The 16,896-nt window shown below is 53.6% G+C and overlaps 1 protein-coding gene across 3 annotated transcripts in view; it reads left to right on the top strand.

Moving 5' to 3' along the window:
* Positions 1-633: 633 nt before the first annotated feature.
* The window catches only part of KCND3 (potassium voltage-gated channel subfamily D member 3), a 230,932-nt gene continuing 214,669 nt past the window's right edge, over positions 634-16,896 (top strand). For 2 of the 3 annotated variants that reach the window (XM_036832760.1, XM_036832742.1), the window contains exons 1-2: positions 634-1,432; positions 8,144-9,321. In XM_036832760.1, coding sequence (XP_036688655.1) covers positions 8,216-9,321 — 1,106 coding nt within the window. In that variant the 5' untranslated portion in view covers positions 634-1,432; positions 8,144-8,215. Of the gene's footprint in view, positions 1,433-1,563; positions 2,266-8,143; positions 9,322-16,896 lie in introns of those variants that run through there. The other variant, XM_036832751.1, reaches the window with a different exon arrangement.

The following is a 16,896-nucleotide window of genomic DNA, read 5'->3' as shown; positions in this document are numbered from 1 at the left end:
GTAGGAGTCTGGGCCGTATACCACTCTCTCCGGATGCTCCAGGGCTCCATCCACCCGGTCCTCTGGGCACGTGCCGACTGCCGGCTCCCCATCCTGGGCCAAGGCATCGGGCAGTGGGAATCCATGGGTTTCGGAGAAGGACCGAGGGACTGGGCGGACTTGGGTTGAGAGTTCACGCTCCCAAGACCAGACTTTTGGGTCTGGGTACTGAGTACACGTGGAAGGATAAGAGGGCAAATCCCTACCTTCGGGTCGTGCCCCTAGCGCTCTGGAAGGAAAGCGGCTCTTACATGGGGCAAGGGCATTGTGTGTCCCCCCGAGACCTCTCCAGCCCCGGCCACGGAGCTCAGAGCCGCGGCGAGCCACGAAGCTTGCGCGGTGTCGGGCTCCACCTCCCCAGGTGGCAGGACTCGGCCGCAAGCAAGTGCTGGTGTCTCGTGGACAGTCGGTGAGAGACACCCAGCTGGGTCCACACACACCCCACGCGCGCACACACTGGAGCTCCCTTCCACCTCTCCCCGGGTCCCCAGCACACACGCCCCCGAGCTCACACTCACGCCTACTCCCCGCTCCGCCCCCACCCCCAGGCCGCGCTCACCTTGCCACGCTCACCCCCGGCCCACCCTCGCGGGCACACGCGCTCACACCCGCGTCGGCACACTCCACCACCTCCAGGCACACCCTAGGATTCCTCCACTGGCCTGGGGAGACGCACCAGGCTCTGCCTCGTCTCCCTGCCCCCCACCCTCGCTCACGCGCGCGCCCCTCTACACACACACACACACACACACACACACACACACCCTCTCACGGGGAGTCACTCCCCCTAGCACGCCCTCGCCCTGGGCACCCTCCCGCGGCGAGCCTCCGGGTCCTCATCTCTCCCTTCGCTGCCTGGCGGCCCCGAGCTCTCGAGCCCGGCCTGGAGCCGCTCGGCCGCCGGGAATCGGTAGGGAGACGAGGGCGCAGCCTCGCCGCCTCCCCCGGACTCTCCTCTCCGCCCCGCCCGCGCCGCGCCCCCACCACCTCCCCCTTCGGGAGAGGGACCTCGCCAGGCAGCCGGTGGCCCGCTGGGCTCCTCTCCGCGCGGCGCCAGCAGCGGCGGGGGCAGGGCGCGAGCGAGGGAGCCCGCGAGCCCGCGAGCCCGAGAGCGGAGCGGCGAGGCGGGGAGGGAACGCGCTGCCGAGCCGGGGCTGGAGCGGCGGCGGCGGCGGAGGGAGGGCCCCACGGACAGACAGACGCACGAACGGACCGAGCCAGGGAGGGAGCGAGAGAGACTTCGCCGGCGAGGAGGAGCGGCGCGAGCCGCGGCTGCTGGGCGCTTCCCCGCGCTGCTGGGTGCTCAGCGCCTCCGCGGCCCCCGGCTCCCGGCCTCAGCTTCCTCGCGCGCGCGAGGCGCGGGGTGCGGGGCCCGGGGCTCGCTTCGCCGAAGGTAAGAGGGACGCGACCGAGCCTTCAGGAGCCAGGAAGTGCGAGGAGCGCTGCTCCCACGCCTGTTGCTCCGGCTGCCCACGCGGCACCCTCCCACTCCTGCACCCGGTTGGGTGGGCGCTGGGGCGCCGGAAGGATTGGGGGTGGGGCTGGCGCCGTGGGGGAGCAGGCAGCCGGCCCGGGGGCGTCGGTTCCCTTGGGCTGCGGAGCCACCTCCGGGGCAGCTAGGCGCTGTGAGGTTTGGAGGTGGGGTTGTGAACCTCTGCCCTCCTTCCATTGGCCTGCCTTCCCTCGGGGGTGCCAGAGGCAGCGCCACTGGATCCGGCGGCAGGTGGCGACGGATCGCTCTGTCCCCCGCTCCTTGTGAGGGGAGAAGGAGAGAAATGGCTGAGGGTGGAAGCAGGGAGCAGTTTGGGGCGCTTCAGAAAGTTCTCCAGCCGGGCGATCCGGCGGTGTGCCTACCAGAGGCTGGGGGCTCGCACATCTGGTCCTGTCCGACGCCGCTTCCACCCTGCGAGCTCGGGGAAGATCTCTGAGTGACACCGTGGGCCAACGCGGCCCGGGGGAGGCCGTTCCGAAAGACTCACTTTGCGAGATGTTTACACTGGGGATGAGGCGCTGAAGGGACTGGGCAGAGAAGTTACCTGGAATCAACTAAATTCCTGCGCTTGCTTAGTGTTGACATTTGAATCGAGTCCAAGATGTTCTGTTTTATCCTGGGCAGCCGTGATATGTCAGCAACAGGATGAGGTTCCGGACCTGGAATCTGATAGCCAAGAGAAGGCTCGGTTGTATTTCTTAGGAGAGGGTGCCTGAACTTTCTCGCGATCCTAGGTACAATGCGATCTATTTAAGACCTGGTTGCTATGTGGTGCATGGTGTATTTTGCATGAATGTACAGTGATGGTTAGGTTTGCGCTTTTTTGTACCATTACTTCAAGGGAACCTGGATATTTAATGTCTGTAGAAAGGGAGCCTGGGCCAGCACGAATTCAGTGCAGAACATGTGTATCTTTCCCCATGTGGACATGTTGGCACAGGGGTGGGAATAGATGTGTTTATTTTTCCTTGTCTCTACTTGAATGCAATAAAATGCAAGTACACAAGGGACCCCCAGAGGAAGAAAGATTAGTGGCTTGTTCCCTTTCGCTGTTGAAGAGGCTGGAGGAAAAATCAAGAGTTCAGGAAAGTGCCCTGGCCAGCCTAGGAGCGGCAGTGCCAGAGAAGAGGAGCTCTGTGTGTATCCCAGGCCTGTACCCCAAGATCCCCAGCTTGGAACCCTGTCAGTTTCATGCCTGCTTATGCAAACCCTGTGGGCACAGGAGAATGCCCCCTGAGTTGTCAGGACCTTCTCCTCCCCCAGACTGGCCCTATTCTGGACTGAGCGATGTGTCGTAAAATTGTGGAAAGTAAAAGTTTCCAGAGCCTCTCCACACCCAGCTCTCTGCCGAGGTCACTGAAGGGCAGACCTTGGTGACATGACATTTTTGTTGCCTTGTGCCTGTGCTCAGGTTAGGTGTCGATCCCCAGGACAGGCTGCCTGGTCACTTTGCCCACGTTTGGCCCTCTACCTCCTCCAGAGAAGTTGGTTAACAGGGCTGCCTTTTTACAGCAGGCGAATATGTTTCCCTTTTCCAGGATTTTTTTTTTTTTTGCCTGTGTCATTTCAGCACTCACCTGTTTTAAATGTCTCTTCCCCATCCTCCCCCCACCCCCATCTTTCCCACTGTCAAACTCTTCTGCCAAAAACAAAAATAGCTTCAGATTTTTCATTTGTAAGGCGTCCACGTCCTAGTAAAACCTTGGCATTTGAGGCCTGTGCAGTGCCATTGGCTGGAAATGGGGCCGCACTGTTGTGCCTGTTGCAGGAATTCATACCCAGGTCGGCTCCAGTAAGTGTTGGTGCCCATCAGGGGGTGAGCGCTGTGGTGGTGGCCTTGGAGAAGCCCTGCTTGAGCCGGGTCATGCCGACAGGGTTTGTGTGGAGGGTATGGCTGTTATGGCCGTAGGCATGGTATCTGGTGGGGACACTTTTCCTCCCCTTCAAAACTCACACACACACACACACATACACACTCACACAGAAAGTAGCAATGGGGTAATTCCTCTCTTTTTGGTACCTTTTACCAGGGGAACAGGGCTCGAAGCTCTGGAGACAGCCTAGCTCTTGCCTGGCCTTCTTTTGGAAGATTGTCCTGGATTAATGCATGGCGTCAAAGTTTGGCCTTGAGACCAGAGGCTTTTATGATAGATAGAGAGGGACTGTTCTTCCTACCCCAGCTCTCAATTATTCATCTGAGAGCAGTTGGTAAAATACCCAGGGCCCTTGGAGAAGAGGAGATTGGCATGGGGTGGAGAGCGTAAGGTGATGGGGCTCAGCTTGGTAGAGGAAGGTGGCAGGCAGTGAGGTTTGGGAGTCAGGGTGAAACAAGACTGGGCACCACCCTCTCAGGGTGTACAGCTGCATATCTGGCCCAAGCAGGGTGCTGCAGGGTACCTCTTGGCTCAGTGGTCTCTTACTCTTTGCTACTGGAACCCCTCAAGTTCCTGCCTTTCTGAGCTCCATTCTGGGATAAAGCAGGAATGTTAATAGTCAGAGGTCCAGGGCCCAGGGTCTGGAGCCTGGCCCTCTTTACCCTCCAGAGGGGTGGCCAGGGGTTCTGTGGATGAACTGGGCCTTTGATTGCCTTGAGTTCTAAGCAATGCAGGTTGTGTGCCCTTTTCTGGGCACTAGCCTCATCAAGCATTCCCAGAACTGCCCTCTAAAAGGAGACTCAGACTAACTCTGTCCCCACAGCAACAAACCCAGATGCTCTACTCCCTGCTTTGCAGGGGCGACTGCTATGGAGAGGTCTCAGCGAGACCTGAGCTACAGGCTTGATGTCCTGGATCCAGTAGAATCAAGGATTATTTGAGCTAAAGGTCTCCTTTTCACTTTCTTGTCCAGTTATCTCATTTGACAGATGAGGGTTGTGAGGCCCGGAGGGTAATGGTGGCTTGCTTCCACAAGTTCAGGAGAGAATTGGAACTGGAGTGCAGGGCATCCAGATCCCATGCTTTCTGCTGCCTGGGGACATGGTGAGCAGAGTATACATCCTGCTGTCTTCCATGGGGACATCAGTATCTGACTAGGTCAAGAAAGCCATGTGGCAGTGAGCTGATCGGTGGCCTATTGGAAAATCGTCAACTCCCATATACATGGAGCACAGTCACCTTGAAGGAGTCTCAGCTCCTTTTCTGAAACTTGTCAGCATAAATGCCCCTGTCATAGGATTTTTGTGGGATTAATTAACTGTTGCTGTAAAAGTGCTTAAACCAGTGCCCACTGCACGGTCAGTGATCAGTAAATGTTGGCTAAATCTGAATTGGAATTATCTTGTCACCAATGTTTAAATTGTAGGCTTGCTTCCCAAACTTCCCTTGCTCCTTAGAAAAGCTAGCTAAGTGGGTGCTTAGGGACTACAAATTCTCCTAGTAACCTAAAGGAAGTACAGGGAGCTATAAGGGTAAATTTCTTGAAGAAAGATATAAAATGCACAGGATGTGTTCCCAAGTCTTCTATCAGCAGCATCAGTGGCATGCGGATTACTCACTGCCGTGGATGAATGATCCCCCTGTTCTTTCCTCAGTTCCCGTAATCAAGAACTCATCAGGCCTGCGCTGTTTTACTCTTCTCTGAGTGGTGACATTTAGAGGAATGTCATTGTCATTCCTGATGTCTACTGTGACACCTGAATCAACCTCCCTTTATGAGGAAGCAGAGGGACCTGTGAATATGCTCCTTAGCACGAAGAGGGGGAAACTGAGGCAGAGATTAGCTCCTTGGAAAAACTCCACTGAGAGCCACAGGGAGTCAGAGGCACTTAAATTGGGTTCATTTTATTCAGATCTATCTTCAGAGTTTACTGAGTGTTTGCAGAGAGAATGCCCACCCTTGAAAACCCCTGATAGGCACGGCATGGAGTAAAATCGATGGACTGCAAACGACATCTATATAATCTGGGTTCCCACCTACCATCAGTAGGTTGAGCACTGACTACACTACCTCCTGAGTTGTCATGTAAATGTTGAGGTATCATGGGCTTTACCCTTAAGGAGCTTAGTGTGGGATGGGGAAAGCAGGGAAGAGACATGGCTATACCCTCGAACTCCACGTTGAAACTGCCTGGGTTTAAATCTCTCTGCCTATTTATTACATCCTTTAGCCAGTTATACCTCCTCATACTTCATCTTCCTCACCTGCAAAATGGGGACGACAGTGGTGTCTGCCCCCTAGGGGTGTTGGTGGGGTGGATTGAGGTGGTCCATGTAAGCATGCAGTACTGTGCTGGCTGGCAGTCTGCCCTCAGTAAACATCAGCTACTGTTCTTCTTACAGGAAGACCTTGAGAAGCAGTGTAGCACAGCACCTCAGGGCATGTGGTGTGGGGTCAGACTGCCTGGGGTGGGATCCCCATTCTGCCCCTTTCCAGCTGGCAGACTGCTGAATTTCAGGCTTCTTCCTGGGGTTGCGGTGAGGATTACATGAGATGATCCACAGGAGACAGTGCAGTGCCTGGCATAGAGTCAGTGCTCAATTATTGTTGGCCATGATGATTAATAAGACACTCAGAGAGTGTCTGTAATCCAGGCGAGAGGGTGATAGGTGCTAGGGAAGAGGGGCAAACAAAGTGCCGAGAGCCCAAAGGAGGAGAGAATTTCAGAGTGGGGAGAGGAAGGCGCATCACAGAGAGAGTGAGGCACACGTGGTATTCTAACAGGAGGGCTGGGTGAAGGGGAAGGATATTCCCAACAGAAAGGAAGAGTGCCCACAGACAGAACGCACAAGGGCTGCGCATGAGCCCGTCTGTGGTCTAGGATGGGTGCGTGGGACATGGGGCTGGAATGATAAACCAGGATCCGTTTATGGAAATGCCAGAATGCCGCCAAAGAGTTCGGACTTGATTTTGTAGGCTGTGGGGAAATCTTGCTTAGGGAGATTACCCTGAGAAGAATGAATTTACCGGGAACAGGAGAAACAGGGTCGGGGAGGGGGGTAGATGAGAGACAAGCAGGCCAGTGGGAAGGAGGCCTGAAGGAAGTGAGGCCTTAATGAGGGCAGTAGAGCTCCTGTCTCATTATTTGGCACCTCTTTGGGTGGAGCAGTGAAGAAGATGGCCAAGGCGACAGGCCCGGGGTTAGGAATGCTGTGAACAAAAGGTGGAGAGCAGCTTTTTTGCAGGGAGGTAGACTCAGCTGACACCTGTCCAGTTTCAGAGGCATCCAGGTGGGAAAGTCCGTGGTGGCTCAGGAATGAGAGGGGGTAGAGATCTGGAAAACCTAGAAGAGTTGGGAGTCAGGAGAAGCAAGCAGAGTTACAAGGAAAGATGAAGATCAAATCCCATTACAAGACTCACCCTCTGCCTCATTTCTTTAAACCAGCTGAATTCCAGAGGGTCCAAATAATTCTGAGTCTGGATTGGTTCTGTGTGATCAGTTTAGGATTTGAGAAAATGAGTGTCAACCCCAAACAATTTCCTGTTGCTGTTACGCGTGTTTCTGTGTCACCACATGTCTCCCCACAGATGGTATACATTTGGGATTGCAGAGTCATTTCACTATCATCTTTAAAAAGCCAGATTTGGGAAGGTAAATCTGTTTCCCAAAGCCAAATATAATTCTCCGCGCCACTGTTCCCTCCATCCACGCAGGTGATGGGGAAGTGTGTACTCAGCGTGGCTCAGAGAGCAGTGAGTGAAGGGCCGAGGTGGCCCAGCCCTGGGGGAATCTCTGAGGGTGGAGAGAGGCCAGGTGAAAGAGGCTGGCTTGGGAAAGAGTATTGTTATATAACCCGAGGGAGTTATGGATGGTGGGCAGATGGAGACGGGAGGCGAGGAGTCTGGAGATGGCAATAAGCGTGGATCAGCTTCCTCTGGGAGGGAGAGGGACAATGCATGGAAGGCAGGTGAACCAAGAATCCAAGAGTCCTTTGCAAGGTGGGGGAGGAACCCCGGCTTCACAGCTTCTGCCACATCTTTCTATTATGGCTCTGAGGGCGTGATTAGACACGACGTTGCTGGATGTCCCAGAGTAGCCCTCCACCAGAGTCAGCCTTCTCCATGGGACTCGGGGAAAGAACTCCACCAAATCCTGGGTCTACTGTGGTCACCTGCCATCTCAGAGAATTGTCCAGACCTGGGCAGCCCCAGCCTCCTCACCCATGAAGAGTGGAAAGAATGTGTTTACCTGATCTCCCTCATCCACATGCCATTCCTGATTACCCTAGTGGGTGAAGAGAGAAATAAAAATTAGCATGTTTATCCCACTTTTAAATTAATTTAATGAGAACTCATTTACCCTCTCCCAATTTAAATTCGTAATAATGCCATAACCTTTTGGAGCTGATTATTACCCACGTCTTTCCAGATCTTTCTGCTAAAGACGCTTTCCCTCCAAATGCTCCTGAGCCCTCTTGGAACTTGACAGTTTGTCAGGCAGTCAACAAATTCTGGTGATCCCACACTGCTGCACGGCCCGGTGGGTGCTAGGTGCTCTCCCGGCGAAGGGAGGGGAAAGAATCAAGTCCCCTCTCTTTGGTGGTGACTTCAGTTCCATTAATTTGCCTTCCAGACTGTTGCTCTTTCACTTACCGATGACCCTTCCATGTGTCCCATTTCCCACCGGGGGGCCAATCAGGGACTCACTGGTTCTCCGCTCTCTCTTCCTGTCTCCAGGGGTCGCTGAACTAACTCTCAAGCTGGTGTGTGGGGTGGCGGAGCAGTGGCCGCCCAAGAGCTGGAGTCACCATGGCGGCCGGAGTCGCAGCCTGGCTGCCTTTCGCGCGGGCTGCGGCCATTGGGTGGATGCCGGTGGCCAACTGCCCCATGCCCCTCGCCCCGGCAGACAAGAACAAGCGGCAGGATGAACTGATCGTCCTCAACGTGAGCGGGCGGAGGTTCCAGACGTGGCGGACCACGCTGGAGCGCTACCCGGACACACTGCTGGGCAGCACGGAGAAGGAGTTCTTCTTCAACGAGGACACCAAGGAGTACTTCTTCGACCGGGACCCAGAAGTGTTCCGCTGCGTCCTCAACTTCTACCGCACAGGCAAGCTGCACTACCCGCGCTACGAGTGCATCTCCGCCTACGACGACGAGCTGGCTTTCTATGGCATCCTGCCCGAGATCATTGGCGACTGCTGTTACGAGGAGTACAAGGACCGCAAGAGGGAGAACGCTGAGCGGCTCATGGACGACAACGACTCGGAGAACAACCAGGAGTCCATGCCCTCCCTCAGCTTCCGCCAGACCATGTGGCGGGCCTTCGAGAACCCGCACACCAGCACGCTGGCCTTGGTCTTCTACTACGTGACTGGCTTCTTCATTGCCGTGTCGGTCATCACCAACGTGGTGGAGACGGTGCCGTGTGGCACGGTGCCGGGGAGCAAGGAGCTGCCGTGTGGCGAGCGCTACTCGGTGGCCTTCTTTTGCCTGGACACCGCCTGCGTCATGATCTTCACGGTGGAGTACCTCCTCCGGCTGTTCGCGGCGCCCAGCCGCTACCGCTTCATCCGCAGCGTGATGAGTATCATCGACGTGGTGGCCATCATGCCCTACTACATCGGCCTGGTAATGACCAACAATGAGGACGTGTCGGGCGCCTTCGTCACGCTTCGGGTCTTCCGCGTCTTCAGGATCTTCAAGTTCTCCCGCCACTCCCAGGGCTTGCGGATCCTGGGCTACACCCTGAAGAGCTGTGCCTCTGAGCTCGGCTTCCTCCTCTTCTCCCTCACCATGGCCATCATCATCTTTGCCACTGTGATGTTTTATGCTGAGAAGGGCTCCTCCGCCAGCAAGTTCACGAGCATCCCGGCCTCTTTTTGGTACACCATCGTCACCATGACCACACTGGGGTAAGTCCTGCTCTGTTGGACTGGAGAAGGGCGGAGGTTGGATTGATGATGACGCTTTGGATGGTATCAGGATTGGGCAGAGGAGGATGGAGTCGCTTCTCCAAGTTGTAGGAGCAAGGGAAGCCCCTCATCAGAAAAGGAAGGCACATGAATGATTTGCTTGGGGAGGACAGAAGTCTCGGAATTGAGTTTTCTTTTGGGGGGGGGCATGTATTTTACAAAACACGGAAAATTAAATCACCATTTATTTTTTTCAGCCATGCCTTCTGTGTATGTGTGTGTGGTGAGGGAGAGGTGAGTGGTGATTGCTGCATGCTTATATGCATCTGTGCTTGCAAGGGCTGCCTTGAGGAGAAAAACAGCGTAGCAGGAAGGAAGAAGACAGTGAGAAGTTCAGCGAGTGTTGTCAGGAGGGTACAGATTTCCATTAACAGAAGACACCTAGAACACTCTTTTTGGATCCTTCCTGCATTTCTCCTTTGTCATGTATTTGCAGGCTGTTTTCTCTTTTGCCTTACTTTTCTTCTCTGCTGCCACAGATGCTCAAGGGTTCAGTAGCTCTAAACAGACTTTCTCTAAGGGACTCTGAACTTGGGTTTTCTGCAAAGTGGGGCACCTGATTTGTTTTTTCTCACTGAAGGAACAGCAGTCTTGCTTTCTCAGCCTGGCTCTGTGATGGAATGATGCGGCCTTCCTGGGTGATTGTGAGATGTTCTGAATGGATCATGTGGTCAGACACAGTGGCAGCAATATCATCAGAGGGAGGGAGAGGCGCTCAGCGAGGTCACAGGTGACTCTGTCTCTTCCATCTCCCCGAGGAGCTCTGCAGCTGAGGTCACCAAAATGCATTTGCGGTACTGGGATGTGAAGATTTCCATCAGAGGATGGAGGGTGAGGAAGCAGATTACAATCTTCACCCTAACAGGATTAGGGCCAATGAAGGCAGCTTTACGGAGACGTGTATTTCTTAGGGGTTGCTGCTTCAGCCATTGCAACTCGTTGAGGCTAATGCAGAATCCCTTCACGATTCATATGCTGGGTCTATATTTGCTTAGGCCAGGAAGCGTTATATTGCTGATGGAGAATTCATGAAGCTTTTTATTTGGTGTTTGACAATTCGGTTCGTGGTGTTCTGGTGATTCAATCTTTTTTTTTCCTGGCTGAAACCCTGTGACACTGGTATCGGTTTTTCCATAGCGCCGCATGTGCTTGTTGGGAATGACTGAGCAGGTGATGGGACCTCTTAAAATGATTACATTTGTCATTCTGCCACATGGGAGGGAGTAGCAAGGGGGAGGGCGAGGGGTGTCACTGTCCACGATGGGGGCATTCCATTCACCTCTGTCCATCTGACAGAGTCCACCCTGCCCCTTCCTCCCTTTCCAACACACACGCAGCCTCCAAATAGCTGCTCCCACCCAGATGGGCAAGAAAGTCTGGTCCTTTGACCTTGCCTCTCTTGGCTCAGCGGGTGGATGTGGCTTCCTGGCACAGTGGAATATTTAGGGATTAAAATGGGCTGGAGAGCTGGCCACGTGTCATGAAGAAGGAAGCACATTTGCTGCTTCTGTGCTAACCTGACCATCCCTTCGCTTTCCTGAAAGGGACCGCTCCCACAGCCAGGACCTCCATGGCTGCGCTCTGACATGGCTCTGACTGTCCAGTGCCCTCAAGTGCCCCTTGGTGGGACTCATGACACCAGAGTGATGCCTCAGGACCACCATGGGGAGAAAACAGGACAGACGGATGGGTGTCAGAGTTACAGTGGGACCGTTTCAGAGGAGATCAGTGGAAACTTCAGGGACCACCTGCCCATTACTTTTTATTCGTATAACAGCCTATGTGTGTCTACTATGTTTCAGCAGTGTGCTGAGCACTTTGCACATGTTATCTCTTCAAGTCTTCGCAATAGCCTTGCAGGGTAGGAAAAATTCTATACAACTCTGAAGATGCAGCAGCCGAGGCTCAGAGAGGTTAAGTGAATACCTGTAGTCACATAGCTGCTAAGGGGCAGTGCTGCTTTGCAAATACCAGTCTGGCTGTCTCCAGGACCCTTTCTCTTCTCATTCCCCCCTCTACTTGTTTCCGTACCATCAGGACCCGTAGGTGGAAATCAGCCCTTCAGAGTTATTTTTTTTATTATGGCCTCAGGGTGTCATAGTCTATTCTAGTCATATCACTATTGAAGAAAGAAAGCATCAGTGCAGTGAGTACTACAGACACCTCACTAGGCACACAGGGAATTTATAAATAAAACATTTCCTTCTGGCCAGTTTAAGTTCTGCCTTGGAAGTTAATGGCTGCTTTCATGGCAAAATCCAGTGTTTTACTGTCATTGGGGAGACCAGTGATTTCCTTTAGCCTTCACTCTGTAGAATCAAGGTCGAGTCCAGTGTCAGGGGGTGGACAGTCATGGCTTCACATTTATTTTTGGGAATGCGGGAGCGGCAAAGCAAGAAGACTCTGCCAGAGAGTGAGACAAAGAGGAAGGGCAGGATACCTGCGTGGGAAGGAGCATGTTCCCCCTGACTGTGGGCACTGTGGACTCCTCACCCTTCCCTTCCCCGTGCATCAAGACGTCCAGCCTCGGCGAGGAAAGACTCACGGGCAAGAACAAGAAAAGAAGCCTTTTAGTTATATCTTCCTTAACCTCAGTTAAGTAACGGGAAAGCAGGCTTTTTCTTCCCTTCCACCCTGGCTGGTGTCGCCCAATGCTGGATTGGGCTGCTGTGACTTTGACCTGAGTTGGCAGTGGGAACCATCACCAGGCTCACTGCTCGGGTATACACAGCCAGTGTTTGGCAAAAAACACTTTTAAATGGATGGGGCAATGCGAATGGGGCTCCTTTTCCATTTGCTTGGTCTGATACGGTTCTCAGTCCCTTCCAGACCCGCCTGTCCTCTCTCTAGGGTGGACCCAAGATTTGTGTCTGCCCCAGCCCTGGCCCCAGGGAGAGAGGACGGCAGCCTTCACCTGGTGTGTAGTCCCCCCTGACTGGCGTGCTCTGCTGCACTGTGTGGGTCTTCTTGCCCTTATTGGAGGTCTTACCCACCAGACCCTGGAAACCTTTCCTCTCCTCGGCTGGTTTCTGTCCTGAGCTCATTCACTGGCTAGTTGTAAGCTTGTTCGACCATTTCAGAAAGCCTGTCTTTTGCTTTCTCTTCACTGGCATTTGAGCCCCAAGTGGCTGTGCGATACCAAGGGCCAGCGTTCTGCCTCGTTCCTTGTTCTGTCCAGTTGCTTCCAACAATTCCCAGCAATTCTTCCAGTCTCCAGACCCTCCCCGCCCAAGCCTTCCCTTGCTTCCTATTTCCAGTCTGGAGAGACTGTCTTGAGTTGCTTCGCAGAGCAGAGCTGACTGACTGGCCGAGCGCTGATGTGCCGAGTGAAGGAGTTCGCTCTTCCTGGCTCTGGTTGCCATCTCTGCCTGCTTTCCCAGGATCCGCTGATGAGTTTCAGGTGTCCTCCAGGGAGGGATCTCCTGGGGCCAATTATTCCCATTTATTTAATTTCTCAAAATACCTGAAGCACACAGGACAATAACAGCCCAGCTGCCACCAACGCTTGAGGATGGCTTTCCTTTGCCACCTCCTTTGCTGGTGGGAAAGACACCTGTGCCCAGCCCAGGGTTCCCTTGTGCCCCCTTGACAGCTGAGCTCCCACATTCACCATTAAAGGATTAATTTCCGTGCTCATAATGGATGCTGTAAATAAAATAAATCCTCAATTATCTCAGTTAACAGAGGGAAGGGATAATACAGAACTCCCAATATTAAATAAGACCAGCGCATCGAGTTTGGGAATGTATTATATGTCACAGACTTTTTCAAAGCAGATTTTCCCTCTTCATTTTATTTGACTTTGCTTGACATCGCCATTGGGCGGACTGCCTGGGCCAGTCCGTGGGTGAAGCTCACGTGGGGCGTGGGGAAGAGGGGAGGAAAGCTTTGTGAGCAAGCATCCGCAGGGCCACGGAGGACCAGCTCCAGGCCTGGATGGGGTGGGGCTGCTCTTGGATATCTTAGGGAGGGGGCGTTCGACCCGGGAAGGGCAGGGAACAGAGGAGCAGCGTCGCTCCTGGTGAGGTGGTCCGCTGCTGCCCGGTTGGCTTGGCTATGTAATTGAGACCGGCAGCCTGTCTTCACGCCGTGTCCTGAGATGAGAGAGCTTTTGACAGTGTCCAAAAATCACTTTAACGAAAACAGAATCGATTTTTACTTCTTCCAAGCAAAAGCAGCCTCCAGATGATTTGCATTTCCCTTTAAAGCATAATCCCGGAAGGGTCCTGCCTGAGGTTTCCGGAGACTGGGAGCCCGGCCTTGGAGAGCAGCACAGGCACTCCACAGAATGGGGTACTTGATCAGGCTCCCCCAGTGGAGACAACCAGAGGTGTGGTTTTGTTAACCCTTCAGTTCCTGAAATTCTGGCTGCACCATCATTCGCTGCCTCTGGGGGGCCCACCAACCCTCCTCCCACCTTCCAAATGCCTTGGTGTGGGACACTGGCCAAATGGTGGCCACCTTTGACGGTGGTGGGTCCCTGCCCAGGGAGATTTGATCAGAGTGCACTTACTGGGAATAAATGACCTCAGGGTCTTTTCTTGGTTTGACTCTTTTTTTTAAAAAATTAATTAATTAATTTATTTATTTTTGGCTGTGTTGGGTCTTCGTTTCTGTGCAAGGGCTTTCTCCAGTTGCGGAGAGCGGGGGCCACTCTTCATCGCGGTGCGCGGGCCTCTCACTGTCGCGGCCCCTCCCGTTGCGGAGCACAGGCTCCAGACGCGCAGGTTCAGTAGCTGTGGCTCACGGGCCCGACCGCTCCGCGGCATGTGGGATCTTCCCAGACCAGGGCACGAACCCATGTCCCCTGCATTGGCAGGCAGATTCCTAACCACTGCACCACCAGGGAAGCCCGGTTTGACATTTCTTAACCAACAGTTTTCTGGTGCTGAAATTCCTAAGAGTAGAAACCTGCATCCCAACAAGGAATCATTCATTCATTCAACATTTACTGAGTGCCTCCTGTGTACCGGGCAGCATGGTAGGCTCTGAGAATACACAGGCACTATGATGGCATGTCAGCCCTACATAAGGTACAGACAAAATGAATTGAATGAGACTCAGTTCTCTTCCTTTGAACCAAAACAAGAGAGGGTGGGAAGAGCAGTAGACCAAGGTCAGAAAAGAGGCTTTTACTCACACTCCTCCCGTCACCCAGAGACTACCCCTCACTCTGCTCTGTGTCTGGCTAACCCCCGTCACCCTTCGAGACAGCCCACGTCGTCTCCTCCAGGAGACCTTCCCAGCCCTCCAGGAGCTCCGTGCCCCTCCTCCCGCCTCCCACTGCAGCCCCTGCATACCTCTGTCTTGCCAGTTGCCACATTTTGTTAACTTTATTTGTGTATGTGTCTTTCCCCCAGGATATGAGCTCCTCAAGGGCAGGTCTCTATTCCAAAGATCGTGCTATGATCCATGCCTAGCACAGGGTCTGGTATGTATTAGGCCTCCATATATATCTGTTCAACCAAACAGGTTTGTACCCCAGCTTACCCATCTTCAGTCTTCTCACTTGTTAACCATCTCCTGCCCATTGTGAGAACCAATGAAAGTGCTATCTGAATGTTGGTTATACGGTCATGCCCGACAGGATATTTGCGGGTGGGTGGAGATGGGGAGACCAAGCAGGGCATTCTCTGGTTCTGACGTCAGCCTAACAGATTTGGGGCTTTCTTGCAAGGGAAGTTGAAGCCTTTGTCTTTCACTATTGGCTACTTGGCCAGGCTTCCCACTGCAGACTCTGGGGCAAGGAGGAGCACAAAGAGAGCCATAAATAAGCCCCCCTACCCATGAAGTATCCCTCCATTCGATTATTTATTCAACAGATATTTGAGTAGCTACTAGGCTCTGGGGATACAGCATCAAAGAAAACAACCCCTGATCCAGTGGAGCTTACATTCTAGTGGAGGAAAACAGACAGTAAATAGAAAAATACATACATACATACATGTGTCCTATCAGACAGCAATTCATGCTGCAGAGAAAAATAAAGCATGATGTGAGAAATTGGGGGTGCTGAGTGTGAGACGGGGTAGAGCAAGGGAGAGTTGCTATTTTAGATGAGAAGGTTAAGACAGGCCTCTCAGATAAGGTTACATTTGAGCAGAGACCTGAAGGAATGTGGGTTTCTTGGGGAAGAGCATTCCAGGCAGACGGAACAGCAAATGCAAAGGCCATTAGGCAGGAGGGGCCTTGGTGCACTATTCTTGGAAGGGCAAGAAGGCGCTTATGGTCCAGCCCCAAGAGCAGGTAGCGGGAAGCAGCTCATGCAGGGCCCTTACGATCACGTCAAGGACTTGGCCCTTTGCCTTTCACTAATCTGCTTAGAATGGGAAGCCACTGGAGAGTTTTGAGTAGACCTGACTCATGTCTTAAAAGGATCCCTCTGGGTACTGGGTAGTGAATATATTGTATGGGAGAAGCTACCACAATAATCCGGGCAGGAGATGATGGTGGCTGGGATCTAGGGTGGTGGTGGCAGTGGAGAGGGGAGAAGGGAGAGATTCCGCATTAATTTGAAGGTAGAGGCCACACGACACGCATGCTGGTCCTGCTGTCAGCCTGCCAGCTGAAAGCTTCACCAGCTCCCATGGCAGAGAACTGGCCTGAAGACATGTTCCTAAAGACCTCCACCGCTGGGAGAAACATTTCACAAGAGGAGGCCTCAAGGGCCTGCAGGATAGCTCCCAGACTCTGGCACAGAACGGACAAGCCCCATAGGCCGAGCTGGATGGCCAGCTGAGAGCAGGGCTGGGCTGAACTGGCAGTCAGTGGCAGCGTCTGCACCTGACTGAGGTTGTCTTCAACCCAGGCAGAATTTCCCTAGCACCTGCCAAGAGCTGGGCACCACCATGCGGGGACGATCTTGGCTCAGAAACGGAAAGGGAGAGGCCAGTCTCAGAGCCAGCAGCTGTGGTAGCTGCCGGCACAGAGGGACAAGCGGAGGACTTCAGGGCTACGGAGGAGGGAGAGGTGAATTCCCACGGGTGGGATGTGAGTTTTGACATTCTTCACACCAGAGTCACCACATTAGATTGCTCTTCCGATCCAACAGTTCAAATCGCTGCGATTTTCGGAAAGGGATTTCCACGCTGATGCCCATTTCACAGCTCTCTTCCGGAATCTCTCAAAATCAATCTCTCTCTCTCTCTGTTTGGTTTTGTTTGGGTTTCCCTCTTTAAACGTACCCATAAACACAAACATGATTCTTCCTGAGGAGCAGCAATTATTCTGCCTGAAAATAGTGTAAATAAAAGGCATCCTGGCCCTCTGTCTCCCCAGGGGAGGGGCAGAACCCCTTGGTAACTACATGGGGATTTTTGTCTCTCTCACCCAGGTGGGAGAGCCTGTCCCAGGCCACGCAGGGCTCTTGGCCACATGCCCTCATGGCCGGGAGCTACTCCCGGGCAAGGAGAGGAGCAGAGACTTCTCTGTGAGTCCCCCCATGCCCTGTCCTCAGACAAGTGGTCCCCTCCAGGAAGCTGACACTCTAGTCACATCTTAAGTGTTCATCCTTTG

Source organism: Balaenoptera musculus, chromosome 1, assembly GCF_009873245.2.
Source record: "Balaenoptera musculus isolate JJ_BM4_2016_0621 chromosome 1, mBalMus1.pri.v3, whole genome shotgun sequence".
In the NCBI taxonomy this organism is placed as follows: Eukaryota; Metazoa; Chordata; class Mammalia; order Artiodactyla; family Balaenopteridae; genus Balaenoptera; species Balaenoptera musculus.
Note: the sequence above shows the minus strand (reverse complement) of the source record. Positions and strands in the feature narration are given on the sequence as shown.